Raw genomic sequence first — 22,932 nt, 5'->3', positions numbered from 1 at the left:
TGCTGCTGATATTGAAGAAGCATGTTTCAAATCATGTGACAACTTATTTGCTGCTGACGTTGAAGAAGCATGTTTCAAATCATGTGACAACTTATTTGCTGCTGACATTGAAGGAGCATGTTTCAAATCATGTGACAACTTATTTGCTGCTGATGTTGAAGAAGCATGTTTCAAATCATGTGACAACTTATTTGCTGCTGATGTTGAAGAAGCATGTTTCAAATCATGTGACAATTTATTTGCTGCTGACATTGAAGAAGCATGTTTCAAATCATGTGACAATTTATTTGCTGCTCACGTTGAAGAAGCATGTTTCAAATCATGTGACAACTTATTTGCTGCTGATGTTGAAGAAGCATGTTTCAAATCATGTGACAACTTATTTGCTGCTGATGTTGAAGAAGCATGTTTCAAATCTTGTGACAATTTATTTGCTGCTCACGTTGAAGAAGCATGTTTCAAATCATGTGACAACTTATTTGCTGCTGATGTTGAAGAAGCATGCATGTTTCAAATCATGTGACAACTTATTTGCTGCTGATGTTGAAGAAGCATGTTCCAAAACATGTGACAACTTATTTGCTGCTGACGTTGAAGAAGCATGTTCCAAAACATGTGACAACTTATTTGCTGCTGATGTTGAAGAAGCATGTTTCAAATCATGTGACAACTTATTTGCTGCTGATATTGAAGAAGCATGTTTCAAAACATGTGACAATTTATTTGCTGCTGTTGTTGAAGAAGCATGTTTCAAATCATGTGACAACTTATTTGCTGCTGATGTTGAAGAAGCATGTTTCAAATCATGTGACAACTTATTTGCTGCTGATGTTGAAGAAGCATGTTTCAAATCATGTGACAACTTATTTGCTGCTGATATTGAAGAAGCATGTTTCAAATCATGTGACAACTTATTTGCTGCTGACGTTGAAGAAGCATGTTTCAAATCATGTGACAACTTATTTGCTGCTGACATTGAAGGAGCATGTTTCAAATCATGTGACAACTTATTTGCTGCTGATGTTGAAGAAGCATTTTTCAAATCATGTGACAACTTATTTGCTGCTGATGTTGAAGAAGCATGTTTCAAATCTTGTGACAATTTATTTGCTGCTCACGTTGAAGAAGCATGTTTCAAATCATGTGACAACTTATTTGCTGCTGATGTTGAAGAAGCATGTTTCAAATCATGTGACAACTTATTTGCTGCTGATGTTGAAGAAGCATGTTTCAAATCATGTGACAACTTATTTGCTGCTGATATTGAAGAAGCATGTTTCAAATCATGTGACAACTTATTTGCTGCTGATGTTGAAGAAGCATGTTTCAAATCATGTGACAACTTATTTGCTGCTGACATTGAAGAAGCATGTTTCAAATCATGTGACAATTTATTTGCTGCTCACGTTGAAGAAGCATGTTTCAAATCATGTGACAACTTATTTGCTGCTGATGTTGAAGAAGCATGTTTCAAATCATGTGACAACTTATTTGCTGCTGATGTTGAAGAAGCATGTTTCAAATCTTGTGACAATTTATTTGCTGCTCACGTTGAAGAAGCATGTTTCAAATCATGTGACAACTTATTTGCTGCTGATGTTGAAGAAGCATGCATGTTTCAAATCATGTGACAACTTATTTGCTGCTGATGTTGAAGAAGCATGTTTCAAATCATGTGACAACTTATTTGCTGCTGATGTTGAAGAAGCATGTTCCAAATCATGTGACAACTTATTTGCTGCTGACATTGAAGAAGCATGTTTCAAATCATGTGACAACTTATTTGCTGCTGATGTTGAAGAAGCATGTTTCAAATCATGTGACAACTTATTTGCTGCTGATATTGAAGAAGCATGTTTCAAATCATGTGACAACTTATTTGCTGCTGATGTTGAAGAAGCATGTTTCAAATCATGTGACAACTTATTTGCTGCTGATGTTGAAGAAGCATGTTTCAAATCATGTGACAACTTATTTGCTGCTGATGTTGAAGAAGCATGTTTCAAATCATGTGACAACTTATTTGCTGCTGATGTTGAAGAAGCATGTTTCAAATCATGTGACAACTTATTTGCTGCTGATGTTGAAGAAGCATGTTTCAAATCATGTGACAACTTATTTGCTGCTGATGTTGAAGAAGCATGTTTCAAATCATGTGACAACTTATTTGCTGCTGATATTGAAGAAGCATGTTTCAAATCATGTGACAACTTATTTGCTGCTGATGTTGAAGAAGCATGTTTCAAATCATGTGACAACTTATTTGCTGCTGACATTGAAGAAGCATGTTTCAAATCATGTGACAACTTATTTGCTGCTGATATTGAAGAAGCATGTTTCAAAACATGTGACAACTTATTTGCTGCTGATATTGAAGAAGCATGTTTCAAATCATGTGACAACTTATTTGCTGCTGATGTTGAAGAAGCATGTTTCAAATCTTGTGACAATTTATTTGCTGCTGATGTTGAAGAAGCATGTTTCAAATCATGTGACAACTTATTTGCTGCTGACATTGAAGAAGCATGTTTCAAATCATGTGACAACTTATTTGCTGCTGATATTGAAGAAGCATGTTTCAAATCATGTGACAACTTATTTGCTGCTGACATTGAAGAAGCATGTTTCAAATCATGTGACAACTTATGTGCTGCTGATATTGATGAAGCATGTTTCAAATCATGTGACAACTTATTTGCTGCTGATGTTGAAGAAGCATGTTTCAAATCTTGTGACAATTTATTTGCTGCTGATGTTGAAGAAGCATGTTTCAAATCATGTGACAACTTATTTGCTGCTGACATTGAAGAAGCATGTTTCAAAACATGTGACAACTTATGTGCTGCTGATATTGAAGAAGCATGTTTCAAATCTTGTGACAACTTATTTGCTGCTGATGTTGAAGAAGCATGTTTCAAATCTTGTGACAATTTATTTGCTGCTGATGTTGAAGAAGCATGTTTCAAATCATGTGACAACTTATTTGCTGCTGACATTGAAGAAGCATGTTTCAAAACATGTGACAACTTATTTGCTGCTGATGTTGAAGAAGCATGTTCCAAAACATGTGACAACTTATTTGCTGCTGATATTGAAGAAGCATGTTCCAAAACATGTGACAACTTATTTGCTGCTGATGTTGAAGAAGCATGTTCCAAAACATGTGACAACTTATTTGCTGCTGATGTTGAAGAAGCATGTTTCAAATCATGTGACAACTTATTTGCTGCTGATATTGAAGAAGCATGTTTCAAATCTTGTGACAACTTATTTGCTGCTGATGTTGAAGAAGCATGTTTCAAATCTTGTGACAACTTATTTGCTGCTGATGTTGAAGAAGCATGTTTCAAATCATGTGACAACTTATTTGCTGCTGATGTTGAAGAAGCATGTTTCAAATCATGTGACAACTTATTTGCTGCTGATGTTGAAGAAGCATGTTTCAAATCATGTGACAACTTATTTGCTGCTGACATTGAAGAAGCATGTTTCAAAACACGTGACAACTTATTTGCTGCTGATATTGAAGAAGCATGTTTCAAATCATGTGACAACTTATTTGCTGCTGACATTGAAGAAGCATGTTTCAAAACATGTGACAACTTATTTGCTGCTGATGTTGAAGAAGCATGTTTCAAATCATGTGACAACTTATTTGCTGCTGATGTTGAAGAAGCATGTTTCAAATCATGTGACAACTTATTTGCTGCTGACATTGAAGAAGCATGTTTCAAAACATGTGACAACTTATTTGCTGCTGATGTTGAAGAAGCATGTTTCAAATCATGTGACAACTTATTTGCTGCTGATGTTGAAGAAGCATGTTTCAAATCATGTGACAACTTATTTGCTGCTGACATTGAAGAAGCATGTTTCAAATCATGTGACAACTTATTAGCTGCTGATGTTGAAGAAGCATGTTTCAAATCATGTGACAACTTATTTGCTGCTGATGTTGAAGAAGCATGTTTCAAATCATGTGACAACTTATTTGCTGCTGACATTGAAGAAGCATGTTTCAAAACATGTGACAACTTATTTGCTGCTGATATTGAAGAAGCATGTTTCAAATCATGTGACAACTTATTTGCTGCTGACATTGAAGAAGCATGTTTCAAATCATGTGACAACTTATTTGCTGCTGATGTTGAAGAAGCATGTTTCAAATCATGTGACAACTTATTTGCTGCTGATGTTGAAGAAGCATGTTTCAAATCATGTGACAACTTATTTGCTGCTGATGTTGAAGAAGCATGTTTCAAATCATGTGACAACTTATTTGCTGCTGACGTTGAAGAAGCATGTTCCAAATCATGTGACAACTTTTTCTTGATCAACGTGGCGCACTAAGACGTCCCAAATGGCGTCATGGCACCTTAGCTCCTTCAAAGAAAGTGAGGTGAGGAACACAAAAGGCTGGATGGATGGATGAAACGTCCATTGAAAGCTGCCCAGTGACGGGGAGTAAAATGCAGCTAGGACGAGGAGGAAGAGGAAGAGAGAGAGGAGGAGGAGGAGGGAGAGGAGGAGGAGGAGGAAGAGGAGGTGGAGGAGGAAGAGTAGGAGGAGCTCTGAGTTGGAAGCAGCGGCATGAGGAGAGGAGAAGCAGAAATGATTTGAGTGGGCTGCAGTCTCAGTGGGGAAGACCTGCTGGAGGTTAGATTTCATCCTCTTCAGTCTCAGTGGGGAAGACCTGCTGGTGGTTAGATTTCATCCTCTTCAGTCTCAGTGGGGAAGACCTGCTGGAGGTTAGATTTCATCCTCTTCAGTCTCAGTGGGGAAGACCTGCTGGAGGTTAGATTTCATCCTCTTCAGTCTCAGTGGGGAAGACCTGCTGGAGGTTAGATTTCATCCTCTTCAGTCTCAGTGGGGAAGACCTGCTGGTGGTTAGATTTCATCCTCTTCAGTCTCAGTGGGGAAGACCTGCTGGAGGTTAGATTTCATCCTCTTCAGTCTCAGTGGGGAAGACCTGCTGGTGGTTAGATTTCATCCTCTTCAGTCTCAGTGGGGAAGACCTGCTGGAGGTTGGATTTCATCCTCTTCAGTCTCAGTGGGGAAGACCTGCTGGAGGTCTTTGGACATCCAAAGTGTCTCTTCAGGAGGATCTGCTGGTTGCCATGGTTTCCATGCAAGAGGGCTTTGATAAAGATCAAAGTTTCCAGAACAAGAAGTTGCTCCAGAAGAACCTCAGGTTGTTACCCTCCTCCAGGAGGACACCAAGTCTTGTTCTACCGTCAGATGGATTCTTCCAGCGAGGATGAAAGTCATGGTCTGCTTGAAGTGATGAGCAGTAAATTCCAGAAGGTGTGAAAGTGCTCCTGACCCGTGATGACTGAGCTTTGGATGCAAACGTGGATCCTTTCTTCCCGCCTTCTCGGCCATTTTGCCGACTGTGAGGCATCTGGGAGCTGACACCATGAACAACCTTTCCCTCTCGGTGTGTCAGTCCACCAGCCTCCAGCAGCACGGAGATCAGGACAACGGGAGTCACGCTCACACCAGGAAGTGCTGGCAAGACTACAGCGGCTCCCCCAAGAACTGGTCAGCACTTCTGATCCTGGCCGTCATCGCCATCACCGTGATGGGCAACATCCTGGTCATCCTGGCCGTCTCCCTGGAGAAGAAGCTGCACAACGCCACAAACTACTTCCTGATGTCCCTGGCAGTGGCAGACATGCTCCTGGGTCTGCTGGTCATGCCCGTATCCATGGTGACAGTCTTCTATGGTGAGTGACCCCCACCATGACCACCCTTTCCCTGACATGAGTCACTGCTGTATCCATGGTGACCATCCTCTATGGTGAGTGACCCCCACCATGACCACCCTTTCCCTGACATGAGTCACTGCTGTATCCATGGTGACTATCCTGCCTTCCTTAAGCACACTTGTACACGAAGGCAGTAAGTTCAACACCTTCCGCTCATCAAAACTCTGAACACCAGGTTGACTGATGGAGGCCAGCTTTATTGACAATTGAAAGGGTGAAACTGTAGGACACAAACATTGTAATTGTAAATGCCTGAATTAAATGAACTTAATAATGTCATATCACAGACCACAGACTATCAAGTATTCCATTTGAATTAAATCTAAGTTTAACTTTGTCACACTTTACTGTATGTATTGTTATAATTATTAAATACAAGTGACAAATGAGCATTCTGCTGTTTACCGGTAAATTGTCTTAAGTAACAGTACAACAAACGTCCACTAGATGGAGGCAGATGACAACAAATGAAAGTTAGCTGACGTGAACAAGTGATGAAATCAGATATCGTCTAACATCGTTAAACACACACATTTCACAGCTAAGTATGATTCACTGTGTACTATAAACATTAAAGATAGGTACATACCAACGATGCCACGAACAGCATAAGGTGTAATAGTTGTTTGCTGAGAAACACGAGGAGTGAAGTGGATTTGTGCGCACCAGTTTGAAATGTTTCCGGAGTCTAAACACGTGACCTACCTACGCGTTTCTTATAGGTACAGCTCACTTAGCAGAACCAATTGAAATGACTTAGCAATAAACATACACTAAATAGAGTAATCTTAACAACTGGGGCAGAACAGTGACCATCCTCTACGGTGAGTGACCCCCACCATGACCACCCTTTCCCTGACATGAGTCACTGCTGTTACCATGGTGACCATCCTCTACGGTGAGTGACCCCCACCATGACCACCCTTTCCCTGACATGAGTCACTGCTGTTACCATGGTGACCATCCTCTACGGTGTGTGACCCCCACCATGACCACCCTTTCCCTGACATGAGTCACTGCTGTAACCATGGTGACCGTCCTCTACGGTGAGTGACCCCCACCGTGACCCCTCTTTCCCAGATATGAGTCACTGCTGTATCCATGGTGACCGTCCTCTACGGTGAGTGACCCCCACCGTGACCACTCTTTCCCAGACATGAGTCACTGCTGTTACCATGGTGACCGTCCTCTACGGTGAGTGACCCCCACCGTGACCACTCTTTCCCAGACATGAGTCACTGCTGTTACCATGGTGACCATCCTCTACAGTGAGTGACCCCCACCATGACCACTGTTTCCTTGAAATGAGACACTGCTGTAACCATGGTGACCATACTCTATGGTGAGTGACCCCCACCATGACCACCCTTTCCCTGACATGAGTCACTGCTGTTACCATGGTGACCATCCTCTACAGTGAGTGACCCCCACCATGACCACTGTTTCCTTGAAATGAGTCACTGCTGTATCCATGGTGACCGTCCTCTACGGTGAGTGACCCCCACCGTGACCACCCTTTCCCTGACATGAGTCACTGCTGTTACCATGGTGACCATCCTCTACAGTGAGTGACCCCCACCTTGACCGCTCTTTCCCAGACATGAGTCACTGCTGTTACCATGGTGACCGTCCTCTACGGTGAGTGACCCCCACCGTGACCACTCTTTCCCAGACATGAGTCACTGCTGTATCCATGGTGACCGTCCTCTACGGTGACCACTCTTTCCCAGACATGAGTCATTGCTGTATCCATGGTGACCGTCCTCTACGGTGAGTGACGCCCACCGTGACCACATTGATGTGACATCGAAGTCACATCAAAGTCACATTGATGTGACTTTGATGTGAATCGATGTTAAAGGGAGTTGGAGATAATGATTTTCTGCGTTTCAGCTGTATTGACTTTGTTGTCTTGGCACCAGCTTACTGTTTCTACTATTTGCTGATGATGATAGTGTTGTTTGAGTCCAATGGCGGCGATATCATCTGCATACTGGATCACGGAGACCGACTTGTGGGTGGAGGCGAGGTCATTCGTGTACAGAGAGGATAGCCATGGACACGAAACAAACCCTTGAGGGTTAGAGGCCCAGATAGGAGACTCTGTGTCCTGGAGGAGAGAAAATTGTAAATCCAGTGGTGTATAGTAGTTTGCATCTTCCTTCCGAGGAGTAAATTTAGGAGAATGGCTGGCTTGATGCGGGACTGAGATCAATAAATAGAATGTGGGGTGTATGTGTGTTAGAATAATTATGTATATATTATCATCATAACTATAAGCTTAAGGGCCGTTACTATAAAGTATTGTCAATTTGTGCTAAAGTGTTTTTTCTGTATTTGTGCAGACCTAGCAATCGGAGAGATTGCTTGCCTTTCTTTCCTATGAGTGTTCTGTCCAGATTCCGCCTGCTGACTGCCAAGGCCAAACATTGTGTTGTGGGACCAAGAACAAGCACAGACTGGTCTATAATACCAAGTGTCAACATATTTGCATTTTTGTATTATCATATCTTGTGTCGAGTCCACCCCCACCCCCTTTCCCTCAGTCACAATGATGTAATAGGGATTTTCCTAATAAATACAAGAGGCACGCGGGCTGTTCTTTAGAAAGATTTTTGTATCTGTAACTAGAGTACAGCCCAAAACACGTGTCTCCTCATGAGCTCTATTTAACTCTGTGTCTGCTTGGTTCTTTGCTTCTTGTCTGATTAATAGATGCCATCTATGTTTGAACCTGACAATCTGTTGAGGTGCTCCAGGTGTGCAAGGTTGACGGCATCTTCAACTGATCTATTGGCACGCTATGCAAATGGATAATTGTCCAATTTTGTAGTGGTCATGTTTATTAAGTAAATGATGCGTTCAAATGAGTTGATCATCACAGATGTTAGTGCAATGGGTCTGTAGTCATTGAGGCACAAGATTTGTTTCGATTCAGGAATGGGGACGATGATGGAGTCTTTGTACCATACACTGAAGGAGACGGGTCGAGAATGTAAGTGAAAATAACGGCAATTTGAGCAGCACATGACTTAAAAACACCAGAAATCATTCCGTCAGGACCTCCTGCTTTACTTCATTTGTTCTTAGTGAAAGAAGACCTCAACTCCTCCTCTTCAATGACAAAGGATGGTGGTAGGTGGCGGCGAGGGGGGATGGTGGAGACAGGTGACTGGTCAAATCTGCTGTAAAACTGTAAACAATGTAGTAGGGGAGGTCCTCAGACACGCCAGTGTAGTTAAAGTCGCCAAGAATGATGACAAGCGGAACTAGATTTGAATTTCCCACAGAAGAGTTCTGACATGGTTGTATTGGCGTTTGCTAATGGTGTGACGTGTAGGAGAATAGCCGATGTAAATTCTCTTTGGCGGTAGTAGGGTCTACACTTAACAATGATCTATTCCAGGTTGGGAGAACAGAAACTCTGAAGAGTTGTGGTGTTGTTACACCATTGCTGGTTCACCATAAAGCAGATGCCTCCGCCTTTAGATCTCTTTGACAGCTTCACTGACCTTTCGGCTTGATAGAGAATGAAGCCGGGCGGTGTTATGGCCTGATCAGGTACGCTATGAACCAGCCAGGTCTCAGTATAGAGCAGTGGTCCCCAACCAACGGGCCGCGGATTGGTACCGGGCCGTGGCCCGATTGGTACCGGGCCGCAGAATAATTTTTTATTCATTTTTATTGAAAAAATAAAAATAAAAAATTAAAATTAAATCAACATAAAAAACACAATATACACTTACAATTAGTGCACCAACCACAAAAAAATACCTTTTTCATGACAAAAAAAAAAAAAAGGATTCAACCCCCCCAACCCCACCCGGGCCGCGGGACAAATTATTACACGTTGGCCGGTCCGCAGATACAAAAAGGTTGGGTACCACTGGTATAGAGGGTGTAGTCTTTGCTGGTCTTGGTGAGGAGGAAAAGTTCATCAATTTTTTTCCTTAGCGATCTCAGGTTTGTCGGGATCAAACAAATGCTTCCTTAACTGGGTTAGGGTTAGGGTTAGGTGTGGTGTCTTCTCCTGATTGATATGTGCCAGGTAGCACCGGGAGGATTAGCCGGTGTGTGTTGCTAGTATCTACACCGGTATCGTTTTTGGGTCTATTGTCCGCGTTTTGCCTCTGAGTAAAAGCAAAAACAACCCTAGACGGGTGTATGTCACAAAAAGTGTTTTTTTGAGGCATACAACAGACAAAAGAGACAGACAGAGTAGCAGAGCTTGTATTGAGGCAACACTCACGGCCGCCATTGAACAAAGAAGGCAGGGTGCATCCTGGACAAAGAAGGCAAGGTACGCCCTGGACAAGGAAGGCATCGTACACCATGGACAAGGAAGGCAGGGTACACCCTGGACAAGTGCCCACGTCATCGCTAAGCTAATGAGGACAGGTTTATTGAAATGAACATCGCTAACCTCTGTTCTTCTGCTTTTGCCTCACAGATTACAGCTGGCCTCTGCCTTCTCACCTCTGCCCTGTGTGGATTTACCTGGATGTGTTCTTCTCAACAGCGTCCATCATGCACCTGTGCGCTATCTCTCTGGACCGATACATTGCCATCCGCAACCCCATCCACCACAGTCGTTTCAACTCGCACACAAAGGCTCGCATCAAGATCATGGCAGTGTGGACCATCTCAGCCGGGGAGTAACCGCACACACACACACACACACACACACACACACACACACACACACTTACATACACACGCACACACGCAACGTCCACCTCGCTGAGATGTTTCATGTTGTTTTTTCTGTCTGTGAGGTCCTTCAGTGGTCCAGACTATCCGTCCTGTAGTCCAGACTAACTGTCCCGTCCTCCCTGCAGGCATCTCCATGCCCATTCCAGTGATGGGTTTGCGCAACCATGCCAAGGTGTTCAAAGACGGCAGCTGCCTACTGACGGACAACAACTTTGTGCTGGTGGGATCCTTTGTGGCCTTCTTCATCCCGCTCACCATCATGCTGGTCACATACTTCCTGACCATCAAGGCCCTGCAGAATGAAGCCACCTTGTGTTTGCACCAGCTGGTGCCGGCGTTTACGCTGAGTTTCTTCCCGCGAAGCTCGCTGTCTTCAGAGAAGCTCTTCAGGCGCTCCATCAGTAGGGAGGGCGGCAGCAGAGGGAGCGGTGGCGGTCTGTCGGGAGCACGGGGGAGCGTGTCTGGTTCTTTGTTTGTCCGCCGCACCCTGTTGTCCATCAGCAATGAACAAAAAGCATCCAAAGTCCTCGGCGTGGTGTTTTTCCTCTTTGTGGTCATGTGGTGTCCCTTCTTCATTACCAATGTGCTGGTGGTGATGTGTGCCCCGACCGACTGCGACGCTGGCCTCATGGGAGGCCTGCTCAATGTTTTTGTGTGGGTGGGCTACCTGTCCTCTGCTGTCAACCCGCTGGTCTACACCCTGTTTAACAAGACCTACCGCGCGGCGTTCCTGCGTTTCCTGCGCTGCCAGTACACACCCAACAAGAAGCCCCTCCAGCTCATCCTGGTCAACACCATCCCGCCCCTTGCGTTCACCTCCATCGGCACGTTAGGCCACGCAGCTGCGCCCTCTTTTGGGGAGATGAAGGAACTTTCTTTAGCCGGGCAGGAGGAAGAACCTGGTAGGCGCCTCGGCGGCAAGAAGGAAGATAAAGATGAGACTTGTGTGTGAAGAGACACATTTTACTTGTCCTAATAAAAGACCAGCAGACCTTACTCACAGACCACCTGACCTAAGTCACTGAAGTATTGTATACACTAACTGATCATGCCTCAAAGCATGGCTCCAAGAAAGGAGACCTTCTCAAACGTGTCAACGTCAGCTTGAAAATAACTTTTGTTTCTTCTGAGCAAGTTGGAGCTTTGTGAAATGTTTGCCTTTGTACTGTCAGACCTTTGGATGCAGCAACTATACATTGTGTCTCAAATGGAATGTCTCCGTCTTAGAAGGATATTGTGTACTTAGTTCCTCAACAACAATTACACATTTCATTAGACTCTCAGAATTCTGAGTACAGAGTATTCACTCTACTTACTATATACTTATTGATATGTATGAAGTATACCTATCAGAGTGTACAAAATACACTTATTGAAGTGTACACTCTATACTTTTTGATATGTACGAAGTGTACGTAGTGTACAAAGTACACTTACTGAAGTGTACACTCTGTACTTATTGATATGTACGAAGTGTATGTAATAGAGTGTACAAAGTACACTTATTGAAGTGTACACTGTATACTTATAGTTATGTACAAAGTGTACGTACTAGAGTGTACGCTGTATACTTATTGAAGTGTACACTGTATACTTATTGAAATGTACACTTTATACTTATTGATGCATATGTGCAAAGTGGGGCAGCATGGTGGAAGAGGGGTTAGTGCATCTGCCTCACAATACGAAGGTCCTGAGTAGTCCTGAGTTCAATCCCGGGCTCGGGATCTTTCTGTGTGGAGACTGCGTGGGTTCCCTCCGGGTACTTCAGCTTCCTCCCACCTCCAAAGACATGCACCTGGGGATAGGCCCCTCCCATCTCCAAATACATGCACCTGGGGATAGGCCCCTCCCACCTCCAAAGACATGCACCTGAGGATAGTTTGATTGGCAACACTAAATGGTCCCTAGTGTGTGAATGCTGTCTGTCTATCTGTGTTGAACCTGTGATGAGTTGGCGACTTGTCCAGGGTGTACCCCGCCTTCTGCCCGTATGCAGCTGAGATAGGCTCTAGCCACCCCCCGCGAACCCAAAAAGGACAAGTAGTAGAAAATGGATGGATGGATGTGCAAAATGTACGTATTAAGAGTGTACAAAGTGTACTTATTGAAGTGTACACTCTATACTTATTAAAGTGTGCCCTCTATACTTAGTGATATGTACGAAGTGTCGGTATACAGTGTACACTGTATACTTATTGAAATGTACACTGTATACATATTGATACATATGTGCTAAGTGTACATATTAGAGTATACAAAGTATATTCCTTTTGAAGTGTACACTTTATAATTATTGAAGTGTTAGGGTTAGGGGAGAGTGGTTAGCCCCTGGGTAGTCCACCAGGGGCTCCAAGAACCCCGGGACGCCTATCCCACCAGCCCCTGTGGCCAGTTTTAAGGCAACCTGTGTCAATACCGCCGCTTGGGGGGGTGTTGTTTGTTGGTCGGGGAGCTGCTGGTTCTGACACACCTAAGTCCATACATTGAAGCTTAGCGGTGATGAGTTACAGTTACAGTACATCGATGTGGGTGGCACTGGGAGCAAGGTGGGTGAGGTTTTTTGCCCAAGGACACAATGGCTGAAGCTGGATTTGAACCGGGAACCTTTATTTTTCTATACAGCTGCTTTACACGCTGAGACACACCACCAATATCAAGCTACCTGCTTAACTCGGTAAAGGTACTACAATTTCCAATGGTTGCAGAAAGTACAAAGTCATTTAATACACAAATAAGTTGAACCAAATATTGAAGCGTGAGTCAGGATGGTGTGTGGATGAGCTCAGTGTCTGGGTTAGTCTCCCAGATAATCAACATTTTTAAAGCAACAAAGTTTTAAAATAAATACACAATTTCACATCGAGTTGTGAATTGATTTTCATTGGCTCACCAAAATGGCTCTTACAGTAAAGAAGACTGACAACGTTCTATGTTTGATGGAGTGAAGGCCGTGGTCCTGTAGTCCCACTACCTCCTGGAGCTTGCCAGGCCCACACTCACACACATCTCCAGAGTGGACCTCAGGTACCCAGCTAGAACTCCTCAAGTCCAGGCTGAGGAAACCATCATTAAAAATAGCCCAACTGTTTTGTCAGTGCACATGCGTTAAACTCAAGGCCCAGGGCCCAGATGTGACCCTGGAATATTCATATGAAGTCCTTTCTCTTTCTAACTCCATTTTGACAGAAAGAAATACACACTGTGTGTACTGCAAATCTTTTAAATGGAATAATACTAGTAGTAGTACATAGTAGTACATTCCAACAAAACTTTTTGTTAAAGTCAAATTAATCAGTCAATCAATCAATCATTGTTTATTTATATAGCCCTAAATCACAAGTGTCTCAAAGGGCTGCACAAACCACAACGACATCCTCGGTAGAGCCCACATAAGGGCAAAGAAAAACTCACCCCGGTGGGACGTCGACAATGATGACTATAAGAAACCTTGGAGAGGACCGCATATGTGGGCAACCCCCAACCCCCCCTAATCCTGACCCCCCCCCCAAGGGACCGAAAGCAATGGATGCTGAGCAGATCTAACATGATATTGTGAAAGTCCAATCCATATTGGCTCTAACATAACCGTGAGAGTCCAGTCCAAAGTGGATCCAACACAGTACCGAAAGTCCCGTCCAAAGTGGAGCCCAAGCAGAGGCGGGTTAGCAGCGTAGAGATTTCCCCAACCGATACACAGGCGAGCGGTCCATCCTGGGTCCCGTTTCTGGACGAACGGTCCATCCTGGGTCCCGACTCTGGACAGCCAGTACTTCATCCATGGCCACCGGACCGGACCCCTCCACAAGGGAGGGGGGGACATAGGGGAAAAAGAAAAGAAACAGCAGATCAACTGGTCTAAAAGGGGGTGTATTTAAAGGCTAGAGTATACAAATTAGTTTTAAGATGAGACTTAAATGCTTCTCCTGAGGTAGCATCTCAAACTGTTACCGGGAGGGCATTCCAGAGTACTGGAGCCCGAACGGAAAACGCTCTATAGCCCGCAGACTTTTTTTGGGCTTTGGGAATCACTAATAAGCCGGAGTCCTTTGAAGGCAGATTTCTTGCCGGGACATATGGTACAATACAATCGGCAAGATAGGATGGAGCTAGACCGTGTAGTATTTTATACGTAAGTAGTAAAACCTTAAAGTCACATCTTAAGTGCACAGGAAGCCAGTGCAGGTGAGCCAGTATAGGTATATATATAGGTATATATAAAGGTATATATGTATATAAAGGTATATACAGTATAGGTGTACTATGATCAAACTTTCTTGTTCTTGTCAAAAGTCTAGCAGCCTTATTTTGTACCAACTGTAATCTTTCAATGCTAGACATGGGGAGACCCGAAAATAATATGTTCCACTAATCGAACTAGACGTAAAAAAAACGCATGGATAATGATTTCAGCGTCGTTAGTGGACAGAATGGAGCGAATTTTAGCGACATTACGGAGAAGAAAGAAGGCCATTTTAGTAATGCTTTTAATGTGTGACTCAAAGGAGAGAGTTGGGTGGAAGATAATACCCAGATTCTTTACCGAGTCACCTTGTTTAATTGTTTGGTTGTCAAATGTCAAAGTTGTATTATTAAATAGAGGTCGGTGTCTAGCAGGACCGACAATCAGCATTTCCGTTTTTTAGCAATGAGTTGCAAAAACATGGCGGACATCCATTGTTTAATTTCATTAGGACACGCCTCCAGCTGACTACAATCCGGCATGTTGGTCAGCTATAGGTTAGCTTTAAATATTTGCTTGACTTATGAGTTCAAAACGAGTTGTCCATCTAACTTGTACACTATAAAAATGTAATTTAAAAATAAATTCAGTTTTAATATAAAAAATAATTGTCAACTCCGAAACATAACACTGATTTACAGTAATAATAAATACAAAATAAAAGTAACAAAATTGGCAGCTCAGTCAACAGAATTTTCCTGTGGAAAAAAAAGGTGATGTTTTTTTTGTTTACCAAAATTCACTATAAACATTTTTAGATTTTACAGTAATAAATGGCCCTAACCAGTAATAACCCTAGCCCTAGAGCCTAAATCTAACCCCTGACCCTAACCCTAACCCCAAACCTAATCATAATTCACTATAAAAACATTTTGATTTTACAGTAATAACTGGGCCTAGCCAGTAATAACCCTAACCCCAACCCCCACCTGTAACCCCGACCCTAACCCCAACCCTAATCCTCTATGTAACGCAGGTGTCAAATACATTTGCGGAGACTATTAGGCTCTTGTCTTGCTATTACTCTTTGCGCACTTCCTAGTCACGTGACCGCCACAGTCCAATCAGCTGTAGGTATATACCGGTAGCCAGAAGTGACTGGTATGCTCTTGCTGTAGTTAATCTTTGGCAACTCGGCGCACTCCTCCCTTGTCACGTGACCACCGCGGTCCAATTGGTGGTGCTTATAAGCCGGTAGCAGGAAGTAGCCAGGAGACAGGACATGAGAGATCGATTACATTTCTGCTCGAGGTAGGTTTTAAACCTTGTTTTCATCTAAAATATTGTGCTGACGGTTTTTTAAACTACATGCCTATTTTGTAACTTTATAGAGCCGACTTTCAGTGCAAGATTCTTTGTCATGAAGCTGTTTGACTGTAGAAGCTCAATTGGTGAATCCATATTTATGACAATAGCACTTTAAGCATTCATCTTTCTTCAGCGCAACAGTCTTTGTGGCATATTCTCAATCGTCCATTTAAAAGGTTTAGGACTTCAACTAATGATCACATTTGTGTATTGAATGTACTTTTATGTGTTTAGATCATAAGCACATTTAGTGCCCTGACTGCTTTGTATATGTCATAATTATGCTGCTAATGGTTATTTTAGCATTTTATTGCATATTGTGATTCTGATGTTTATTGATTTATATTGTACAATATTGAGGAAATAACTAGAAATTATTGAATATTTATTATGAATACTTGATAATATATTATTGAATAATATATTATGAAAACTTGATTGTATATTGTTGGATAATATAAAATGAATACTAGATAACGCAATTTAGTGTTATATAATGAAGATTTGTGTAGACATGGATATATAAGAATGGTTCTGGCTCTTACACAGGCCTGGCTTCTCTTTTTGATGGCGAGCTAAGGAAAATAATCCCCTAGTCCAAGGATCAAGTTGGAAGGTTCCAACCAGGAAGCTGAGCACCACCTGCTCTGTCTGGGCTGGCAGGAGACTGTCCAGCCAACACTTTACAATTGTCACTTTACCTGCAGCACATGGACTGTACTGCCATCCTTTTTTTCCCAAGAACAACTATCTGAACTGAGATTTAAACAAGATCCAGGGACACTGAATAATTAAATGGAATTGTATATGTGTATGTGGTACTTGTGTTTTTCTCTTTAAATTACTTTCATGTTGAATGGCCATTCAACTCATTGTGTGTATATATCTGCTGTCCATCACTAACTCTCTAATACACGGTGTCAACCAAACTACAATTCAAGCTCTGCCTCTCTCTACGAGTTGAAACTAGTCTTCTGTTCCTAGCCCATAACACCCCATAAATATATTTAGTGCATTGCTTTGTAGCACGTACAGGTTACATCTTACCCTAACCAAAATCTCAACCCAACCCTAAACCTAACCTTTAGCCCTAACCCTCTAACCCTAACCATAATTCACTGTAATTTTTTTTAGATTTTACATTAATAACTGGCCCTAGCGAGTAATAACCCTACCCTTAATCCGAGCCCCAATCCTAACCCTAACCCCAACCCCAACCACAACCCTAACCCTAACCAACTACCCCCACTTCTAAAACTAACCCAAACCCAACCCCAACCCTAACCCCAACCCTACCCATAATCCAAACACTATCCCTAAACCCAAACCCTAACCCTAAACTCTGACCCTAACCCAAATCCAATCCCAAACCGTGACCCTACCACTAAACCTAACCAACTACCCTTTCCTCGATTCCACTTCTAAAACTAACCCAAAACTAACCCAAACCCTGACCCCTAAAACTAACTCTAACCCCAACCCAAACCCTGACCCCAACCCTAACCCTAACCTCAACCCTAACCACAAACCTAAACCCTAACCCCAACCGTAACCCTTACCCTAACCCTAACCCCAACCCCTAACCCTAACCCTAACCCCAACCCTAACCCCAACCCAAACCCCAACCCTAACCCCAAACCCTGACCCCAACCCTAACCCTAACCACAAACCTAAACCCTAACCCCAACCCTAACCCTTACCCTAACCCTAACCCCAACCCCTAACCCTAACCCTAACCCCAACCCTAACCCCAACCCAAACCCCAACCCTAACCCCAAACCCTGACCCCAACCCTAACCCTAACCACAAACCTAAACCCTAACCCCAACCCTAACCCTTACCCTAACCCTAACCCCAACCCCTAACCCTAACCCCAACCCAAACCCCAACCCTAACCCCAAACCCTGACCCCAACCCCAACCCCAACCCCAACCCTAAACCTAACCCTAACCCTAACCCTAACCCTAAACCCTAACCCTTACCCTAACCCCAACCCCTAACCCTAACCCCAACCCAAACCCCAACCCTAACCCCAAACCCTGACCCCAACCCCAACCCCAACCCCAACCCTAAACCTAACCCTAACCCTAACCCTAACCCTAACCCTAAACCCTAACCCTAACACTAACCCTAACCCTAACCCTAACCCTAACCCCAACCCCAACCCTAACCCTAACAGGGCCAGGGTCAGCCCACTGGGAGACCCACCCTCCGCCCAGAGGGACGCCCTTGTCCGACACGCGCCGTGGTTTGTGAACCCCCAGAACCGCAAGGTTTTCCAACCACTGTGTCGTGGCGGACTACATACACAAAACTGTGTTTATGTCATTCGCTGTCAACGATGTGGCAATATGTACGTGGGCGAGACGGGCAATACCTTAGCTAGGAGATTCGCCCAACATAAGTACAACATCGTTAGACGCAAAAACACCAATACTCACCTGGTCCGGCATTTTGTCCGACACGGGTGGTCTGCCGTCCGGGCTACTGTCGTCGAAGCGAACCCCAGATGGAGCCTCGCCCAACGTCGGAGGGCGGAGCACATCTGGATCGCGAACTTGGGCACCAGGTATCCAGTAGGCCTCAACGAGGTATGAGGGGGAGCCATAGGACTGTTGATGGACAGGGCATATTCCTTTTTTTACTTCCCTTTTTATTTTTCTTATATATCCCCCCACCCCCCCTTCCTTCCTAACCCTACCCATTTTTCTTTTTTATGGTTTTTACCATAACCCCAATCCTAACCCTAATCCTAACCCCAACCCCAACCCCAACCCTAAACCTAACCGGCGAGTGCCTCCAGTCCTTACCCGGCTCTCGCTCTGCCTCCCGAGACCTCCATCACCTTCCACTGTGCACAGTACACAGAAAAACAAAAAATTATCCTAGTCACCACAGGAAGGGGTGACACTCTCTCACACATATATACATATATAATACACATATATATATGTATTTTATACCTACCTATTCATAATATACATTATTATATTTCATAACACAATTATACTTACCTTATTATGGTATGACTCATATATATACAGGTATGTACACTTACATACTCACAACAAGTACAACAATTCATTCCACTCACTTTAGAGGATGATGGTGGGACACACAAACTCATATATGTTATATCATATATACATATATATATATATATATATATATATATATATATATACCTATATATATACATATACACACCTATCATAACACCAACAATCAATTATACTTACCCAGATTATGATGGTGTTACTATACACACATATATATATAGATATATATAACATTGGAACCAATTAATTATACTCACCTTAGGATGGGAGGACACATTATACATAAAAACATATGTATATGTACTCATACCTTCATAGCATGCTATAGAAAAGGTAACAACAACTCACATCCCCTCCTTTCTTCCTCTCTGTCTATCATTAAAATCCTGGGACAAAAGATGGAGTGTTTTTCTTGTATTGTTCATCATTGAATGTACAACTGTATATATTTATGATGTTCTATATATGATGCTATATTTTCATTGTATCATACTTGCTTAACAGTACATCAGAGATAATGATGTCTGTTATTTCATTTTGCTGCCATTTTGTATTTCCATTGCAATATTAGTTCACAATGTGTTGTATCCTATTATATTGCATACATTTGAACGATGTTTATTATTACATGATTATTATTCATTGTATATAAGCAGTTATTACTGTGCAATAGCTTTTTGGGACTTCATATGAGCACTGTTTTGAATTTCTACTTGCACTTCTATTATGCCAAAAAAGTTTTATTTTCATGGCCAAGAGTTTAGTGCATTACGGTGACTCCACCCTTCATTTAAATGTTTAAGGCTATTGGTACAGATTTGCCGCATCAATTTAGCAGTGGATTATCCAATCACTGAATTTTGATGTATTTTCTGCTTACTTTTTACGAGTTTCGCCTGAGGAAGGTCTATGACCGAAACGTTGCCGTAAAAACTCGTAACTATACCCATTTTTTCACTCTTTATATCTCTTTATACATCGTTCTATATTTCTAGTTTTGTCTTTTGTTTATTTACCTGTCGCGTTCAGTTGTTCTGTTCCGACTTTCTTTTGGTAAATAAACCGTTCTATTTTGTTATAATTCTTCTCCAGTGGTATTATTAATTCATTCCGTTTTATTATTCGCGTGAAATATTGCATATTTTTTGCAAAAACTACATTTTTTCAACTTCACGCTCGAACTGAAGACCGGAAGTACTTCCCTCGACCTCACTCGAAGGTCCCGCCCATTAGTACCCGGATCTTCCACGTTTTCATCGATAAAACGGTCAAATACCACCAAAAACTTTTTTTGTAAAAGCGAACTCACCTCTTTTTTGCCGACTTGTGCTACCGTGGTACTTTCCAGCGGTAAAAATCCATCTTTCGCTCGGAAATGGCGGAGTACTACGACGAGGGGTGGGTCCCGGTGAGATCCCGGAAGCAGCGCCGTCAACACCGGCAAAATGTGTCCGCCGAACGACGCAGAAGACCGGATTACCGCTCTTTTGACCGCCAAGATTACCCTGAGGTTTACCAGCGACAAAGACCACAGAGATCATATGCTGAGGTGGCGCGAGGACGCGGGGATCTCCGCTTTCAGAGACCGCGTCCTCGCTCTCAGACACGCCCCCGCTCTCAAACACGCCCCTTCTGGTTTGATGGACAGCAGCAGCAGCAGCGCCGCAGGAGCGCATCTCGCAGGTATTTTGGGAACAATTCCCGTCCTCAAAACAATAACAATAACTTTGGCCAGCAAAGATACTATCCACAAAATTACTACACGCCTCCATACTCACCTCCAAGGCGTCCCCGCAATCCTCCTCGTCCCAAAAAGGCGCGTAAACAGCGTCAAGATGCCCCCAGGAGGAATGCACCCCTCAATAATTTCAAAACTGTTATTGAAGGAAATTTAATGGCCAAAAGCTGTTATAATATTATTAAAGTGACACACCACCTTAATAATGTCAAAAAAGACACTCTCCCCAAATCCATCAGCAATATGCGGGAAACACTTGCCACGATGATTCGGCCAGCAGTTTCAAACCCTGAAATAGAGTGTGAAATACGTGGCAATGCCACACAGTGGGCACATCAAACTATTGTCACACTCAAACAACACTACAAAACCACACTCGAATTGGAATTATCCAAATTAACCACATTTATTGAGGAAGACTGGAGACCTGCTTTCCACCTGGCCAAAGAATGGACCAGGAAACACCTGGGACGTAGACTGTTGGGGGACACTCTCCAGGAGGCCGAGGCACTCATCACCAGTGCCTTTGAACATCTGCTGCTCAACACAGATGTGGTGCCCCCCACCCGCCCCTCACCACCCCATGCTGCCACCCGGACATCGGTGGCCACAGTCACGGACCCTGTCGGACCTGACAGGTCCCCGGCTGTGACACGGGCTCCACACCGCCCTCCAACACCGACGGTGACCCGCGTGTCAGTAGCCACAAGCACCGACTTTGGGGGCCCGGATTGGTCCCCTCAAGTGGATCGACCAGCAGACCCTCCACTACGGGTGGCCCCAATCTTCCTCCCCCGCCGGCCGCCCGCTCCGGCTGCCACACCACCACCCATGGAGCAGAGGAGGACACCGCGCCGATCTCCGTGCATCGCGTATGTGGACGACGTCATCCAGGAGCATCCGACCATCCAGCCGCCTTCTCCTCCACGCCGCAGGACCCCGCTTCAGAGATCACCTACGAGACAGGATCGAGTCATCATGGTCCACAGGACGGACCAAGCAACACAAGACACCCCGGTGCAAACGGAGTACGACATCCACTCACCACCGAGAGCCGCAGTTCCCGAGGCTCTCCTCATCGACCTTCGGGATCAGGAGCAGGACAACTTCGACCCCTCCTCCCTGATGTCCCCTCTTAACATCTCTACCTCCAGCGATGAGTCCCAACTCAGCCGGGACCTGAAAAAGGACACAACATCAGAAGGAGAATCCTCATCATCTGGTCCCACACAATCCGTGGCGCCACTGGTGGATTATCCAGACTCACCCCGGCAGGAGCATGACAGCGAAGAAATGGTTGTCACTCCTCCCTCTCACCCTCCCTGCTCACCTCCAGACTGGGTCCCCAACTTTGGTCGCATGACATCTGTCCCAGGTACTTCTTCACCACACCTGACACGTAGTGAAACCTTGGTTACAAACACCTCACCACTACTCTTCCACACATCCAGGGAACCCTCGGTTCCAGACACACCACCACACATACCTGATAGGGCACCCTCTGTGCCAGACATTCATCATCACACACATCTGACACAGAGGATGAAGACGTACAGGAAGTGTTTAGACATGCTAACACTAATCGCAAAATGCTCGATTGGAGACTCGTGGCCACCAGAAAGATTCTGGTGATCGGAGACTCCAACCTGAGCCATATACCTCCTTTTACTGTGCCCGATCTCCAAATAGACAGCTACCCGGGGGCAAATTTCCGCCACGCGGAAGCCATCCTGTCCAAGACAAGATCCACGGTCCAGGTGGAGGTTCTAGTCCTAGCTTTTGGTATCAACAACCGTGAGCAGAAGGTGAAGGAGACCACACTCAAACAGCTCCAAGGGGCACTCCGGGCAGCCAGGAAGACATTCCCACATGCCCGATTGCTGATCCCCCTGATAAATTTTTCAGCTTCTCTGCCTGTTGAGCAACAGAACAATCTGGAGATGCTGAACGAATATATCAGGAATCATTATGCTCACATCCCGGCCCTGGACAGCCGGGTATTTGATACTCGCAGTGACCTGATCCACTGGACTCGGGACACAGCCGTGCGCATGTTGGAGCACTGGCTCGAATCGTTAAACTAGGCACCCCCAAAATCCCGAA

At 44.0% G+C, this 22,932-nt stretch overlaps 1 protein-coding gene across 1 annotated transcript; it reads left to right on the top strand.

The window, feature by feature from the left end:
* The first annotated feature begins 4,674 nt into the window (after nucleotides 1–4,674).
* Nucleotides 4,675–11,728, top strand: LOC133564881 (5-hydroxytryptamine receptor 2A-like). Its single transcript, XM_061919419.1, has 3 exons — nucleotides 4,675–5,726; nucleotides 10,219–10,413; nucleotides 10,601–11,728. The coding sequence occupies exons 1-3, from the start codon at nucleotides 5,417–5,419 to the stop codon at nucleotides 11,431–11,433; spliced, it is 1,338 nt and encodes a 445-aa protein (XP_061775403.1). The 5' UTR covers nucleotides 4,675–5,416; the 3' UTR covers nucleotides 11,434–11,728.
* Nucleotides 11,729–22,932: the final 11,204 nt, after the last annotated feature.

The sequence above is a fragment of the Nerophis ophidion genome, linkage group LG13 (assembly GCF_033978795.1).
Source record: "Nerophis ophidion isolate RoL-2023_Sa linkage group LG13, RoL_Noph_v1.0, whole genome shotgun sequence".
Taxonomy (NCBI): Eukaryota; Metazoa; Chordata; class Actinopteri; order Syngnathiformes; family Syngnathidae; genus Nerophis; species Nerophis ophidion.
The sequence above is the reverse complement of the archived record's forward strand: the minus strand, read 5'-3'. Positions and strand labels throughout refer to the sequence as shown.

Bases quoted from the DNA above. Each gene is read 5' to 3' on its own strand.
- LOC133564881 (XM_061919419.1), top strand. From the start codon at position 5,417: ATGAACAACCTTTCCCTCTCGGTGTGTCAGTCCACCAGCCTCCAGCAG. The intron at 5,727-10,218 runs GTGAGTGACCCC...TTTGCCTCACAG, and splicing joins CATGGTGACAGTCTTCTATG to ATTACAGCTGGCCTCTGCCT. The intron at 10,414-10,600 runs CAGCCGGGGAGT...GTCCCGTCCTCC, and splicing joins CATGGCAGTGTGGACCATCT to CTGCAGGCATCTCCATGCCC.